Genomic DNA, 16,486 nt, shown 5'->3' with positions numbered 1-16,486 from the left:
TACCGTCAAACAATTTCTTTTGTTGTTTTTGTTTGTTTGTTTTTAAAGATTGTGAGTTTAAAGCTTGTAGTTTCTTATGTCCATTATAAAACTGTAGGCAGTATTATTGCTGAGAAAGAGGATTCATATGGAGGAGTCAGGTACTTAATGCAAACAATATTGTGGGTAAATGGTGCATTTTAGTGTTTGTCTTTTTTTTTTTTTTTTTTTTTTTTTGGAACAGTCTTTTTTTTTTTTTTTTTTTTTAAGATATTTATTTATTTATTTATTTGGTTGTGTGGAGTCTTAGTTGCGGCAAGCGTGATCTTTAGTTGTGCCACGTGGACTCTTAGTTGTAGCATGCGGGATCTAACTCCCTGACCAGGGATCGAACCTGGGCCCCCTGCGTTGGGAGCATGGAGTCTAACCCACTGGACCACCAGCGAAGTCCTTTAGGGGGTTTCTTAATGAATTAGGCTTTGTAGAATAAGTTCTGTTTAGTGAACAGTTTCGTGAACAATTAGAATAACTTTTAAATCGTGATATGTATACTGTTTTACTTTTTTGAGGATCTGGCAGAGAGGGGTAGAGGCTGCTTTTCTTTTAACTCATGTCTTATCCAGAAATCCAATCCAGCATCATTACTTTTCGTGTAAGAAAAAGACATTTTCCCATAAGCAGAATTGGGCCCATATTACGTACCCTCCCACCACTTGCCTTTGGCTTATGCCTGAAATTAAAGATGGAGAGTCATCTTTTATGCTAAGGTATCATTTCTATGGAAACTCAAATATCCTGAGGTAAATCTCATGTGAAATAAGCCCTTAACCAACGCTTTAGGAGACAGAAGTTTGCTAACTGAGAACAGATTTTATTTTTAAAATTTTTTTGGCTGTCCCACATGGCATGCGGGATCTTAGTTTCCCGACCAGGGATTGAACCAGAGTCCCCTGTATTGGGAGTGCGCAGTCTTAACCACTGGACCACCAGGGAGGTCCCAAGAGAACAGATGTTAAAAGGGTGGTGGATGTGGACAAAGAGTCTGGATACAGGTCCTTGGGCTCCCTGGACAGTGTGGTGGGGACTGCACAGAGGTTCTAGAATGTGAGTGTGGGGTGATACCCACTCCTTGTGCCAAGGACTTAATAGGGAAAGTGGGAGCTGAAACGAATCAGTTTTGAACCCGCTGGGTTGCCCGTGGTGGATTTGTTAACGATGGGAGCTTTGGAACGTTCCAGAGGATCTGTGTTCCGTTAATGGTTCAGCAGAACGGAGCACAGATATGCGTACCTGAAATGTCAGTACTCGTCAGCTCGTCACCAGGGGTAATGTTTTTATTTTTCACTTGGAGAATGTGTCGTACGATGTGTGTCTGATCCTTTCCGCCCCGGAATCCTGTGCTAACGGCATTATCATTGAACAGCATCTCAGGTTTTATTTCTCACTGTGCTCATGGCGTGGGAAGAAGTTCGACAGACAGACAGTTTTTCTTTGTCAATCGGCGGCCTTGTGACCCAGCAAAGGTATTTCAGAATACGGGGGGATTAGGTTTTTGTTTTAGCCTTTAGTTTTAACTTTACATTTTTTTAAAATAACATTTTCTGACAGGCAATTTACATGGACCTTGGGACTTTGACTCAGAAACATGACTTCAAGTTATCTTTTTTTTCATTCTTCTAATCAGTTTTATTCTAAAAACATGTTTCTATGCAGATATATTATTTATTTTAACAGACAATGCTGTATTATTGTCATTTTAAAATATTTTTTAAATGACTTAATTTCTTTTTAAAAGTTTTTATTTTATATTGCAGTATAGTTGATTTACAGTGTCGTGTTAGTTTCAGGTGTACAGCAGAGTGGCTCAGTTGTACGTATACATGTATCTATTCTTTTCCAAATTCTTTTCCCATTTAGGTTAGTACAGAATATTGAGTAGAGTTCCATGTGCTATATATAGGTCCTTGTTGGTTATCTATAAATTATCTTATTTTAAGCATTTAAAAAAGTCTGCCGTGCAGTAGTTACAGTTATACACGTGTGTGTTTATGCATACCTGTGGACACATGTTAACAACCAATATGTTTATTGTCATAAAAAGCATCACTATCAGAAGAAAGTCAGCATTTTAAACCATTCACCATTATCAAGACTTTTTGGTGTAGGATGACACGTGTGCATGTGCTTGTGTATTTTTGCTTTGTTTTGCCCATTTTTCAAATAAGGACCCAAATTACTTCTGCTTCAAACTTAAGCTGATCATCTTGATATGCGTGTAGTGTTTTTAGTGGTCAGTTTTGATTTGCATCTTCAGCAACATTATACCTCAGTAGTATTTTCTGTTTTCCAGTGATACTTCAAAATCACTTCTTGTTTTTTATTTTTTGCCGCACCGTGTGGCTTGTGGAATCTAAGTTCCCCAACAGGGATTGAACCTGTGCCCTCAGCAGTGAAAGCACAGAGTCCTAACCACTGCACCACCAGGGGATTTCCCCATAATTACTCCTATCAACCAGATATGGTTCAGCTCCTAAAGTGTTAACCTGTATTGTGATTGGTATGATTTTTATGCCTTATCCCTAATGCCATTTAATAATAATTTATATATAGTCATAAAGATACATTTCTGTGTACATTTGAGTGTGTTTTATAAGAATTTAAACTGCACCTCAGCAAGAATAAAGATGCAGATGTAGAGAACGGACTTGAGGACACGGGGTAGAGGGGTGAAGGGGAAGCTGGGACGAAGTGAAAGAGTAGCATTGACATCTATACACCACCAAATGTAAGATAGATAGCTAGTGGGAAGCTGCTGCATAACACAGGCAGATCAACTCGATGATGGGTGATGACTTAGAGGGCTGGGATAGGGAAGGTGGGAAGGAGTCGCGGGAGGGGGGCAATATGGGGATGTATGTTTAAATACAGCTGATTCACTTTGTTGTACAGCAAAAACTGGCACAACAGTGTAAAGCAATTATATTCCAATAAAGAGCTTGAAAAAAAATAAACTGCGCTTCATTTGATTGACATTTCTTCAAGAGCATCTTGAGTATGGAAAATGATTCAGTTTTATCAACTTATGATTAAAAATACCCCTTTGAGGGGCAGGAGGAAACTTTTTGGGGGGTAATGGATATCTTCATTATCTTGATTGTGGGGGTGTATATGATGTCAGAACTTATCAAATTGTACACTTGAACTAAGTGCAGTTTGTTTTAGGCCAATTATACCTCAAGAAAGCTGTTCAAAATGTATCCTTTTAACGATTGGTTAGAGTAGCATGTTGTTAGAACACTGGGGCAAGGAAACGTGTTCCTTTCTAATCTCTGTTTTTCTGTAGGTCTCCAGACTTGTGAATGAGGTCTATCACACCTATAACCGGCATCAGTATCCTTTTGTTGTTCTTAACATTTCTGTTGATTCGGGTAAGTTCTGCTGAGACTTCAGTAAAATTGGTGACTTACTCGTAAAAGAATAAAGTGAAATTATAAAGCTCTGATGTGACTGAAAGAGACTTAATAGTAACAATTAATGGCGACATATATTTTTATAGACTTTAAAAAAAATTTTTTTAGACTTTTAGTTTTTATACAGACTTTCCTGCTTTCTACTTGAAACTGCATCAATTATATTATTAGGAAAATGTGACTTTTTCATGTCAGCCAAGGGAGAAAGTAGACTAAATGTTCTCCCTGACTTTGAAAATAATTCATTTCACGTAGATGTTTTTCTTCTGATTGCTAATGTTGTGGTTTATTCTTATCCAGTATGTTTTTCTAGATGCTTAGAAATAGATATGTGCACACCTTTAAAAATATATATAATGATATATATATATATATCTCCATATTTTTTGGAGTGAGAAAATAATTTTGGGTAATTCTATATTGTGCTCTTGATATTTAGATGTGAACGTTTTCTTTTCCATGTCATTAAAGTTTATTCAGAAACATTTAATAGCTGTATTGTATTTCAATGTGTAGCTATATCTTGATTTGTAAACTGCTTTGTGCCTGTTGATTGATTGATTGATTTTAAAGTTAGTAAAGGTTTCACTCTGGTTTTCCTTTTTTTTAATTAATTATTTAATTTATTTACTATTTATTTTTGGCTTTGTTGGGTTTTGTTGCTGTGCACGGGCTTTCTCTACTTGTGGTGAGCAGGGGCCTCTCTTGTTGCAGAGCCTGGGCTCTGTGCCTGCAGGCTTCAGTAGTTGCAGCGCATGGGCTCAGTAGTTGTTGGCTCACAGGCTCTAGAGCGCAGGCTCAGTAGTTGTGGCACACAGGCTTAGTTACTCCTTGGCATGTGAGATCTTCCCAGACTAGGGATTGAACCTGAGTCTGCTGCGGTGGCAGGTGGATTCTTAACCACTGTGCTACCAGCAAAGCCCCTGTTCGTGCCTATTTTAGTTGTTTCAGTTTTTGGAAATTTAAATACTGTTCTTATAGATAAATCATTACCTATGTCTTTGATTATTTCTTTAAGATAAATTTCTAGAAGTAGAATCACTGGGTCAGTGAATGTGATCCTGTTATACCCATTTATACATCTACCGACAATGTACTAGGTATTATAATTTTTAACCAGATTCAATAGGTGATAAAAATGACATTTTAGTTTTCAATTTTATCATAGTTTTTCATGGGTTTATTTGCTTTTTTTTCTTTTGCAATTTACCTACTCAAATGCTTATGTATTTCATCTATTTAAAAAATTGGGACTTCCCTGGTGGCACAGTGGTTGAGAATCTGCCTGCCAATGCAGGGGATGTGAGTTTGATCCCTGCTCCGGGAAGATTCCATGTGCCAAGGAGCACCTAAGCCCCTGCGCCACAACTACTGAGCCTGCTCTCTAGAGCCCGCAAGCCATAACTGTGGAGCCCTCGTGCTACAACTACTGAAGCCTGCGAGCGTAGAGCCCATGCTCCGCAAGAAGAGAAGCCACTGCAATGAGAAGCCTGCATACCTCAATGAAGAGTAGCGCCCGCTCTCCGCAACTAGAGAAAGCCTACGGGCAGCAACGAAGATCCAATGCAGCCAATAAATAAAATAAATAAAAAAAAATTATTCATCTTTTCCTTGTTTATCTGAAAGAGCTAGCTTTATAGTTTATGAATATGAATCTGGACACTGCTTTTGACAAGTGCAAAGAGATAAAATAGTCGATGGGGAAATCTCTCTTGTTAACTTAAACACAGTCGGTATCTTTTCTATTTTGCTTTAGAATGTGTTGACATCAACGTCACTCCAGATAAAAGGCAGATTTTGCTACAAGAGGAGAAGCTTTTGTTGGCAGTTTTAAAGACATCTTTGATAGGAATGTTCGAGGGTGATGTTCACAAACTCAGCGTCAGTCAGCAGCCGCTGCTGGGTGTCGCAGGTAGGAAAACACCAGTGTGTGGGCAGCTTCTAAAACCTACAGCTGTCATGATACTTTCCCTTTTTTTTTTTCCAGAGGTAAAATTTTTTTTGGCATGAAACAAAATCTCCTCTTTTTTTTTTTTTTTGGCACACGGGCTTAGTTGCTCCACGGCATGTGGGATTTTCCTGGAGCTGGGATCGAACCTGTGACCTCTGCATTGGCAGGCAGATTCTTAACCACTGCGCCACCTAGGAAGCCCTAAAATCTCCTCTTTTAGACAGAGAGGACATGTCACCCTAGAAAGCAGGTAGCTGCAGATTTAAGGTAACCTGGGTAGAAAGGGACGCGAGTCACCTCCCTTGCCACCCAGGGCTACGACGTTCTTATCAGGACTCGCCCATGCTCCTTCAATAAACACGTCCCGATTGGAATTCCCTGGATGCCAAGTGGTTAGGACTCTGCACTTTCACTGCGGGGGCCTGGGTTCAATCCCTGGTTGGGGAACTGAGATCCTGCCAGCCTCGCGGTGTGGCCAAAACCAAAAAACAAACAAATTAAACACACGCCCCGATCACAGCAAGCCTTTTGTTAATTTCCAGAGTTATGAAAAAGTTGATTCTGACCATTTTTGCCCGTTTTCTCCTATCTTTTATGGAGTAGGGGATCTGGGGGGCCCTTACTCTGGGGGGGTGGGGGAAGACCAGAGAGCAGCTCAAGAAGCTGAAAGTACGGTTTGGTGGAAAGCTCAGGGGACAATGGGAAGAAGTTGCTCTGGAATGAGGCTTCGTAACCCAACGGTACCAGGAGCCATAAGCCAGGGATTGAGGGGAGGGCAGGACCCAGAGTGGCTCTGTTCTCACGCTTCTAACATCTCGGGGGTTGGGGGTTGGAGAGGCCAACTTGGAAGACAGTGAGGTGGCTCTCGTAGAGTCCCACTGTGGGCATTTGTGACAGTTGGAGTGTATGATGGGGACACAAGCTCAGGGTGGGGAGGAGCTGCTGGGTGGTGGGAGAGGTGCACAGGAGCACTGCCGTGAGTGTGGCCAAGCTGCTGACACCATGTCTCTGCTGGCCGCTCTCAGTGTGGGATAGTATAGCTGGGGTTGGGGGGGGAGTCGGGGGGGATGGGGTGGAGGCTTGTAGGGAGCACCACATCTTTGTGGAATGGGCCAGTGCTGGCAGCTCTGAGCTCACACACACACACAGGTTGCTGGAGAGGCCACCGTATGCACAGAAACTGCTCAACTTGTCTCTGCATCTTGAGGCACAGTCACATCAGTGCCCTCCTCTTAGCCGTTTCATGGAAGTATAGCATCCACACAGAAGCAAACGTGTCCTCAGAGCATCAGCCCTGAGATCAGGAAGGAGCACCCGTAGAACCACCCTCGTACCTCTTTCAGACACTGACCCCCAGGGGGAGCCATTTTCCCGACTTCCAAAACCATAGATTCATTTTACCTGCTTTTAGTTTGAAGTCATCCACTGTGTATGTTTTTCCATCATTGGTTTGTCTCAATGTTTTGTTTGTGAGATTCAGCCAAGTCCTGTGTGACAGCTCATTCACTCATTCTCGCTGCCGTCCAGTATTCTGTTGTGTTTAAATACCGCGGCTTGTTTGTGGACAGCCGGGTCTTTTCTAGGATTGGGCTGTCGTGAATAAATGTTGTGAATAAAGTGTTACAGACATCCCCATCCATGGCTTAGGCCAGTATGGGTAGACATTTCTGATAGGATAGCAGTGCGGGGTCACAGGTGTGCATGTTCAGATTAGGAGATGCTCCCAGAGAATTTTACAAAGCCGTTGTACCAATTTCACCACCAGCAGCAGTATTTAAGCATCCCATTTGATCATCAGCCTTGTAAACATTTAAAAAATTTTTTTACCTATTCTGATGAGTATATAGTGGCATCATGTTGTGGTTTTAATTCATGTCACCTTTATGGTTCATACACTGGGTCAGCCACTAAGGGCTCCTCTTTTGCGAAGTGCCTGTTCACGTGGAAGTATCCCCTTATTCCGTTTCTGCGCAGCCCCTCATGCCCTTTTCTGTTCACATCTGCTTAGGTCACGTAATAAAAGGGCATTCGGCAGAGGTGGAGAAGTCGGTGCCAGAAAAGCAAGATGATCCCGCCCCACTAAGGACTCGTGGGGAAGAGAAAAGGGCAGTGACCATTTCTAGGCTGAGAGAGGCCTTTTCCCTTCGTCATGCGATGGAGAATAAGTCTCGGGGCCCGAAGGCCACCGACCCAAGACGGATTTCTCCTCGACAAAAGAGCAGCGCCTCATTTCCTAGCGCTTCTGGGCCCCTGTGCTCTCGGAAGCGCATCTCTGAACCTCGGGAGGAAGGGATGACTTCCCCTCAGGGGCCCTGTGACCCGATGGGCAGGGTGGACATGGAGGAGGACTTGAGGCACAGCAATGCATCCGCCAGCTCTGAGGAGGGGTCCAGTACCCCCGAAACAGGCAGCCACCCCAGCAGTGACCGGGTGACAAGCTCCCCTGAAGATGGGTTTCCACAAGAAAATGTGGAGTCTTTGGAGAAGTTACCTGAAACAGACCACCATCTTTCGGGCGTGAATTGTCACTTAAACCAAGAAGAAAGCAGCTCCAGGTCTGGAGTTTTGCCACAGCCCACTAAGCTCTCATCCCCAAACGCAAAGCGTTTTAAAAAAGAAGGGATTCCTTTAAATCCCGACGTCCCTCCAGAGTCGGTGAAAACTCAGAACGCATCAGCAGCCGAGGTGGATGTAGCTGTTAAAATTAACAAGAAAATAGTGCCCCTTGACTTTTCTATGAGTTCTTTAGCCAAACGAATAAAGCAGTTGTGTCAGCAAGAACAGCAACGAGAAGGTGAACAGAATTATAGGAAGTTTCGGGCAAAGATTTGCCCTGGAGAAAACCAAGCAGCAGAAGATGAACTAAGAAAAGAGATAAGGTAACGTTTTTTTCCAGTCACCAACTTCTTTTCCTTGCCTTTCACACTCATCACGTTTTTTAAAAGAACTCTTTTGCCAGGCAGTTGTGCAGCCTGAAAGCTTGCAAGAATGTTTTTCCTTTGATTGCCTCTGCACGCCCTTTCCATCGGTCCAAATCATTCAAGGCCTTCTTGACCCCAATTTCATTCCTCTACTTGGAGGTTTTCAGCCCACGGTGACTTCTCCCAGCGTTGAATTCAGGGAAGCCTTTGGGGAACATTGCTATTTTTCATCTTTCCATTTTAACGTGTATGAGGAAAAATTATCACTTTGTCAAAGCTATGATTTCAGAAAGATTGCATCAGATAGGGCTAAGTAAAAAAGTCAGTTTAAAGAAAAATCTTCATGATACAGATAATAGAAAACACTGGTCACCACCACTTTCTTGACAATAAGCATGTCCAACATTGTGACTGTTAAAAACAATGAACTCTCTTGAAATATTTAACCTTTATTTTTTTAAAATTTTGTCTTTGTTTTGTCTCACTGGTTATTGAAGTGTGCTATATCCTATGCACAGAGCAACTCAGCTATTACATTGCATTTTTATACAACTTTAGTTTGGATCACACAGGCTTTGCCCAATTGAGATTATAAATTCTTCAACGAGTGTTACATAATTTTTTGATATTCATAGTGCCTAGTTTACATGGAGAAAGGTTTTCAGGAACCTTTCTTTCTTTTAAAAGGTGTGTGATTAATGGAAGTGAGCCTCTTTGGTTGTGATGTGGGGACTGTGAACTCAGAGGTAGCCAGTGAAGAGAGCCAGGCTCCTTAAACTTTTTAAAATAGAGATTTGAATTGTTTGCAAACATGGATTGATCACCTGTTACCATGGTTCTCGAATGTTGGTACCCATAAGAATCACTTTGAGAGCTTGTTAAACAAGCAGGGCCTGTGGCCAGATTCCAGTGATTCTGCTTTAGTAGATCTGGTGGGTCTTGGGTGTGGAGCCCAAGAACCTGCATTTTTGACAAGTACCCCAGAGGGTCACATCGAGAAGCTGATCTGCAGTGGTCCTGGCATTGGCTTCTGGCTTTCAGGGCACGGGTGCTGGATCAGCTGTACTTGTGTTCTGAGCTATTGGTCTGATGAGGTTTATGTTTTCCTGAGAAATACAGGAAAAAGTACTGAGTTAAAATTAGGCAGCAGTGAAGATACTGAGGTCGTGTTTAGCAGCTCCTGTTTCTGCATTTTGAATTACAACTAAATATACCAAGCTGTAAAGCTTTGTTTCTTTAAGCCAGATGCTAGGTTCTAGTTTATGGTGCGAGGTACACCTACCAAAGACACGGAAGACCTGGGTCTTCAGGGCTGGAACAGGTCCTTCCCATGGGGAATCTGTCTGGGGAACCAGAGCAGACTCAGCCAATTCCTGGAAGAGCAGTCAGAGCCTGGGAGTTGGTATTTGTGCCAGTTACCAGTTTACTGTCTCTCAGATCCAAATCCACACTTTGTCCTGCTTTGCAATCCTGGAGGCTGAACCCTGTAAGCACGTCTCGTGGTGCACTGTTAGACTTGATCAGCAGGGGCCGCTGGAGGGACACTGCCGGATGGAGCAGGGAGCAGGCGGGGGGCGGGGGTGGGGGGGTGTTAAAATGTCTTCTAATTAACTTTTTCCACATGCAGCAAAACGATGTTTGCAGAAATGGAAATCATTGGTCAGTTTAACTTGGGGTTTATCATCACCAAACTGAATGCAGATATCTTCATAGTGGACCAGCATGCCGCAGATGAGAAATACAACTTCGAGATGCTTCAGCAGCACACTGTTCTCCAGGGTCAGAGGCTTATAGCGTAAGTTCAGAGTTTTCAGTGTTGTTAAACCCCCCAAATTTAAGATCTATTAGCTTATAGGTGTGTCTGTCTTTATCTCTGTCTACCTATATTTTTTGGCCATAAATATCCTTACAGCAGATTTTTATACTTTTTGCATAATAATAGTCATGCCTGCCGTGTATGGAGTGCTTATTTTGTGGCAGGCACTGTTGAAGCAATGTACCTTTTTTTGAATATTTATTTATTTTGGCTGCTCCAGGTCTTAGTTGCAGCACACGGGACCTTCGTTGCTGCATGCAGAATCTTTGAGTTGCGGCATGTGTGCAGGATCTAGTTCCCTGACCAGGGATGGAAACTGCATTGGGAGTGGGGAGTCTAACCCACTGGACCACCAGGAAAGTCCCTGGAGCGATTTACATTTAATCCTCACAAAGCTTTGAAATAATTACTATGTATTTTTTTTAGTTACTATGTATTAACACCAACATCTCACAGGTGGTAAAACTGAGACACAGAAAGGTTAACTAACTTGCCCAAGGTCACACAGCTAATGGGTTCTTTAAGTTCCAAACTGTACTTAGAGTTCTTTTTAGCTATTCAAAAATGCTGATCACTGGTTGGCCAGGAAATGCTTTTGCTGAAGAGCAATTTAGAGTACAAGAGTGTATCTTCTTAGAGTGCATGGGATTTACATGTTCAGGTCAGCAGTGCCTGTGTGCCTGTCCTCAGCTATGGTAGAGGCAAGTCCAGTGATTAGTCACTGCAGAATTTGATATCTCTCTCTTTTGCCAAAATTGAATGTTTTACACTGATCATTTTGCAAGGACATGTAAACCAGAAGTCTTTTCTTAAGCAAAGTTATGAAGAGATGTCATGGATTTCCTTTTGGGAAATTAAACTACATAATTAACTCAGATCCTGGCGTGAAGAAATTACCACTAAAAGAGTCACTCAGCTGGAAAACATACCTAATTTATTTGCTGAGTACTCTGTTTCCTCTATATCCTACAGAGTGGCTTAATTATATTTATTTTTAGTAGGAGTAAGTAGTAATGACATTGAATGTGCCACTTTATAATACTAAGCTATTCCTGTGCCTCTTACATAGGTCATTTATTTTTAGGTGTTTTGCATAAGTATGGTCTCGTTTGTGGCATTGCAAGTTGACCTGGATAATCACGGGCCACTGCAGGTCCCAGGTGGACCACGCTTCAGTATGAAAGGGTAAAGACCACAACTGCATCCTTTCCTACCAGGCCCTGCATAGATCGGCCCTGATGACCTCTTCAGCTCTTCCTACGCCCTCTCCTCCTTGTTCTCTATACTCGAGTCACGCTGGCCATCCTTCTTTTACCCTTGACAGACCTGATAAATTCCTACACGACCATTAAGCAGAATGTAGCAGATCTTTGTGTGTGGCTCTGGGAGCATCCGTGGTCCACTCTAGGGCCTCTGCACAAACTGTTGTCTCTGCCTGGAACACTTGCCCCTACACCCACCCCTCATCCCCGTCACCTGATAACTGCCACTCAGCCCCAGATCTCAGCTCAAAGGTCACTTCCTCAGAGAAGCCTTCCTGACCCTCTCTCTCTCCAGGCCAAGTCTCACGTGCTCTGTGCTCCTGTGGCCCTGGGTGTCTCTTCTTCCTGGTTCTCAGCATAGTTTGTAATTATAATTTGTTTGACTGTTTGATCAGTATCTTTTTTCCCCACTGGACTGTTTGTTCGTTGAGAGCAGAGAACAGGTCTGTGTTGCTCGCCTTCATATCGCCTGCCTTTCGTGGCGGCTGTCTTATTAAGCACTCTGTAAATCCAGGAGGAGAGATGGATGAATTGCTGGATGGAGAGATGGTTGGATAAGGCATGCAGGCAGGGGCACTTCCCTGAAGGTCCAGTGATTAGGACTTTGCTTTCCAGTGCAGGGGGTGCAGGTTCCATCCCTGGCTGGGAGTTAAGATCCCATATGCCTTGGGGCCAAAAAATCAAAACATAAAGCAGAAGCAGTATTGTAACAAATTCAATAAAGGCTTTAAAAATGGTCCACATCAAAAAAAATATTAAAAGGGAAAAAAATGCAGGCAGAGGAAGGAGCAGGATAGCAAAACAAATGCTGTTTCTTCTATTTTCAAATATCTGTAATGACCGAACCCGGCTTTTCAAATTGTCTCTATTGTGAGGAGGAAAAATAGCATTTTTAGGTCAAATCGTTATCTTGGGGAAGAGGATTTTAAAAAAAAAGACAGTCATTGGGGTGGAATGGCAGATTGAGAAAAGGCAAACTACTTTTGGAGTTACTCTAACTTCTGAAAAGAACTTTTAAAAAAAAAGGAAATTAAAAGGAAATGCTCAGAGTTTTGTGACAGGAGAGGCTCATAGCTGAAAGCATGTTATTCGTGTTGCTTTTTGAAATGATTTCAGAGAATCACAGAATTGTTGTTTTAGTTTCGTGTCTGCTCTAGAGCCAAATGTCTGACTTTAAGATCTAGTTTGGGTCTCTGTTTTTCAGACCTCAGACTCTCAATTTAACGGCTGTCAATGAAGCGGTTCTAATAGAAAATCTGGAAATATTCAGAAAGAACGGCTTTGACTTTGTTATCGATGAAGATGGTAAGTTATTACTTATGACTGTAGAACAGTGTCCTTTTAGAGCTAAGAACGATCTTTGAGGTCATACACATCAGCGTATTTTGTAAGAGATGAACATGCTTCCCCCCAAGAGCGTCTGGCGTCTGTCCTATCTTTCAGATGCTCCTTACAAGTAGCACCCAAACAATACGCATTTTTCAAATGATGGCTTTTTCTCCAAATTTTCTTCTTTTAGCGCCGGTCACTGAAAGAGCTAAGTTGCTTTCCTTGCCAACGAGTAGAAACTGGACCTTTGGGCCCCAGGACATAGATGAGCTGATCTTCATGCTGAGCGACAGCCCGGGGGTCCTGTGCCGGCCTTCCCGCGTCAGGCAGATGTTCGCCTCCAGGGCCTGTCGGAAGTCTGTAAGTAAAGAAGGCTCATCTGCCCGGGCCTGGCGGGTCCGCTCCAGCTCGTGGGCCTTGGAGGTTCTCAGTTCAGCCCCTGACAGCCCTGTTAAATGTGGGCGATGGTCACTCTGGGCCATGGTCTCAGCCAGTGTAACACACAAGCCCTGCACGTCTGCCTTACCTCTGACTTCCCACCCGTAATTACTGCTCTTTCCCTGCGTTCCTGCAGCAGCGCCCTCTCTCTGAGCTTTCATTGATCCCACACAGTTAGCTGTGTCTCCACGTTGTTCGGCTGTGGACCTCATGGGTATTAACGACACTAGTGGAGAAAGATTAGGAGCTGCCAGCCCTCGAGGGCCCTGCACGACACTGTCTGCAGCCCTGCCGTCAGCAGGCTTTCTCACAGGGGCCCTGAGGGCAGGCGCTGCGTGTTGTCTGCCAGCTGCTGCTCGGGTTGGTTCTGGAAAACGATAGCAGTGGTTGGTGATGAGCCTGATGTCGAAGCACAGTACGTGTGTCTGTGTCACCTGGCCCACGCCTTCATCCACTGAGCAGAGACCCCTTGAGCCCTTGCCGGGTGGCTGGCCCTGGTCGGGGGCTGGGGGCACAGGTTACCCGGCAGGTGAGGTCCTTGCTCTCGTGGAGCTTCTAGTTTAATGGTGGAAACGGATGTTAACGTTAATGACGACAGCCTCAGATACAAGTTCAGTAAAGAAAACGTTATGGGGGTGGGGAGTGAGCTCTAGGAAGTGAGTTGGGTGGTCGGGGAGCAGCTGTCTGAGGAGGTGACCTCCAAGCTGACGCTTGGAAGGTGAGCTGGAGCCCCTTTGGGAAGAACTTTCCAGATAGAAGAAATAGCCATTACAAAGGTTCAGGGTGTTTGGTGAAGCCAGAGGCTGACCTTGTGTGACTGGAGGTTGGGGGGGGGAACCAGGATGGGAGCAGAGCCCCATCCGGGGACCCACTCGGGGTCCTTTAGATCCTGGTCAGAACCTGGGTGTTTGTGCTGCATGTGACAGGAGGTGCTGGAGGGTAGCCAGTGTGGAACAGAGGTGTGTCATAGCAGAAACAGGAGGTGGGGAAACAGCTGCAGCATTTTCACCTTCGGGGGGTGGGGTGTTAAGCATTCCCTGTTAGACGCGTTGTATCTGAGATCCTCTTAGACGTGAGAGGGGGTGTCTGAGAGCAATCACGTGAGTGAATCCAGAGCCAGGGCACGTGTCAGTGCTGGAGAGAAAGGTTTAAGTTTTCTAAGTTACAGCCATGGGATTGGATGAAATTCCTCCAGAGAAGAGTTTGATTAGAGAACAAGGCCTAGGGTTTGACATCAGCCACAGATGGTTCTTTGATAAAGGCCTAATCTTGATCTTCCCATCCTGGAGTCAGGGGTGGGAGTCAGAGCTGGGCCTGGCCTGTGCTGATGGCCAGGTGTTCAGAATGCCGTGTCTTCACGTGACACAGAGATCTCTGGAGCCACAGGCCGCTCCTCGCACCTCAGGCTGGCAGGTCCCTGGTGATGCAGCACAGTTTCCGCACAGCACACGGGCCGAGGGGGGCGGGCTGTCCCCGGCTGCACCTGAGGGCCCTGCGTCCTACACTCAGCTCTAGCCACGCCGGCCACGCCATCTCCTTCCTGCCTCAAGCCCTCTGCCTGCCGTCCCTCTTCCTGGATGCCCTGCTCTGCACGCCTTCCTTGCCCACCTGGCCCCCCTCCCATCCTTGGCCCTCCCGAGCACCCCACTGAAGTAGCCTCTCCCAGGCGCTCGGGCACGGCCCGAGGGCTGCAGAGGACAGACAAGGTGAGCTGTCGCATTGAGGGGAGGCAGGGACATCTGAGCAGCAGCCTGGTGGGGAGGGGACATGAGAGGTGCAAATATCTGAGGGAAGTGTATCCTGTTTAAAGGGCGCAGCTAGTGCCAAGGTTCTGAGGCAGGTCCTTGCTTTATGGGCTTGTACAAGAGGCAAGGGGGTGCCGGTGTGGCTGGAGTGGGGGAGGAAGGGCTGCTTGCTGGCAGGTGTGGGCACTAAGGCCAGTGAGGGCCCAGTCAGGTGATGCACTTGGGCTTTTATCCAGGTGCAGGGGTTGGGGGGTGTGGCTGCGAAGAGGAGCCACGTGACCTGATGGACCTTGAAAAGGAATGGCTGGCCGCTGAATGCAGGATACGTTGAAAGGACAAGAGGCAATCAGGGAGGCCTGTTAGGAGGCTGCTGCGGTCACCAAGGCACGAGGTCGGGGCGGCCAGGGTGTGGGTGCTGGGGGAGCTGGTGAGCCTGGTTGGTCCTGGACGGGAGTGGTCGGCGTCTCCTCTAAGGATATGCTGCCGTGATGGAGCCACGGAGGGGCTGGATCCCACAGGGAGGCCGAGGGCTGAGATACCGGAAGTTAGGATTCTTCAGGGGAAGACTTTTCAGGGAATGTTGCTTTTGTCGTAATCTTGTCCAGCCTCTTTGTAGAGGACAGTGGTTCTGAAGAGTTTCTCTTCTAACCAAAAACGAGTAAAACTTTAAGCCATTGTGTCTCACGTGCAGGTGATGATTGGAACGGCTCTTAACACGAGTGAGATGAAGAAACTCATCACCCACATGGGGGACATGGACCACCCCTGGAACTGTCCCCACGGAAGGCCCACCATGAGACACATCGCCAACCTGGACGTCCTTTCTCAAAACTGACCACATTTCTCACATTATAGACTTCTTGATCTTACTGCAGAGGTTCCTGTTCTGCAAGGCAGGGTTTTCATGAACCATTTTGGGGGGTCGTTTCTAAATGAACCTGCTACTTAAAAGCATAACAGTTCCATTTAGAGATGACCGTGGGAGGAGCGCTTTCAGTCCACAGGGAGCACTGCTGGCTACGCTTCTGCTTCGCATTTGAATGTGTGTGTGTGTTTGTGTGTGTGTGTGTGTGTGTAGGCAAGAGCACGTTTTAGCAAAACAGAGCACTTTGGAAGTCACCGCGACCTGTGCTCTGGCGCGACATAGTTCAGTCTGCAACTTTCAGCCCTTGATGATTACATGTGTAATGGTTTCACTTCATAAATGTAAAATCACGGCCCTTTAGAGTTAGTCATTCTCAACCCTGATGCATATAACATTTAGAAAATAATCCAAAAAAACCCAAGGGGGATTCTCTGTCCAGCTGGAAGAAATCAACCAGGTGGGGTCTCCTTTTTGTTTTTGTTTGTTTGTTTTTGGCGGAGCCGCACAGCTTGCGGGATCTGAGTTCCCCGATCAGGGATTGAACCCGGACCACCGCAGCGAAAGCCCAGAATCCTAACCAGTAGGCTACCAGGGAACTCCTGTGGGGTCTCTATTTTTAAATGTTCCCTGCTGCAGTCAGGGTGGCAAAGACTGGTAGGCCAGGGGAAATAAAAGACTTTGATTTTTCTGTGACTTTGATGCTGTGATTT

General features: G+C 45.1%; 1 protein-coding gene across 3 annotated transcripts in view; it reads left to right on the top strand.

Annotated features, from left to right (window-relative positions):
• The window catches only part of PMS2 (PMS1 homolog 2, mismatch repair system component), a 22,976-nt gene extending 6,490 nt beyond the window's left edge, over positions 1–16,486 (top strand). For 2 of the 3 annotated variants that reach the window (XM_057695649.1, XM_057695650.1), the window contains 8 exons: positions 1,403–1,502; positions 3,323–3,407; positions 5,206–5,361; positions 7,409–8,279; positions 9,949–10,116; positions 12,604–12,704; positions 12,919–13,088; positions 15,603–16,486. In XM_057695649.1, coding sequence (XP_057551632.1) covers positions 1,403–1,502; positions 3,323–3,407; positions 5,206–5,361; positions 7,409–8,279; positions 9,949–10,116; positions 12,604–12,704; positions 12,919–13,088; positions 15,603–15,746 — 1,795 coding nt within the window. In that variant the 3' untranslated portion in view covers positions 15,747–16,486. The remainder of the gene's footprint in view (positions 1–1,402; positions 1,503–3,322; positions 3,408–5,205; positions 5,362–7,408; positions 8,280–9,948; positions 10,117–12,603; positions 12,705–12,918; positions 13,089–15,602) is intronic. The other variant, XM_057695648.1, reaches the window with a different exon arrangement.

This window comes from Hippopotamus amphibius, chromosome 9 (assembly GCF_030028045.1).
Source record: "Hippopotamus amphibius kiboko isolate mHipAmp2 chromosome 9, mHipAmp2.hap2, whole genome shotgun sequence".
Classification (NCBI taxonomy): domain Eukaryota; kingdom Metazoa; phylum Chordata; class Mammalia; order Artiodactyla; family Hippopotamidae; genus Hippopotamus; species Hippopotamus amphibius.
This window is presented reverse-complemented; position numbering and strand designations above follow the sequence as displayed.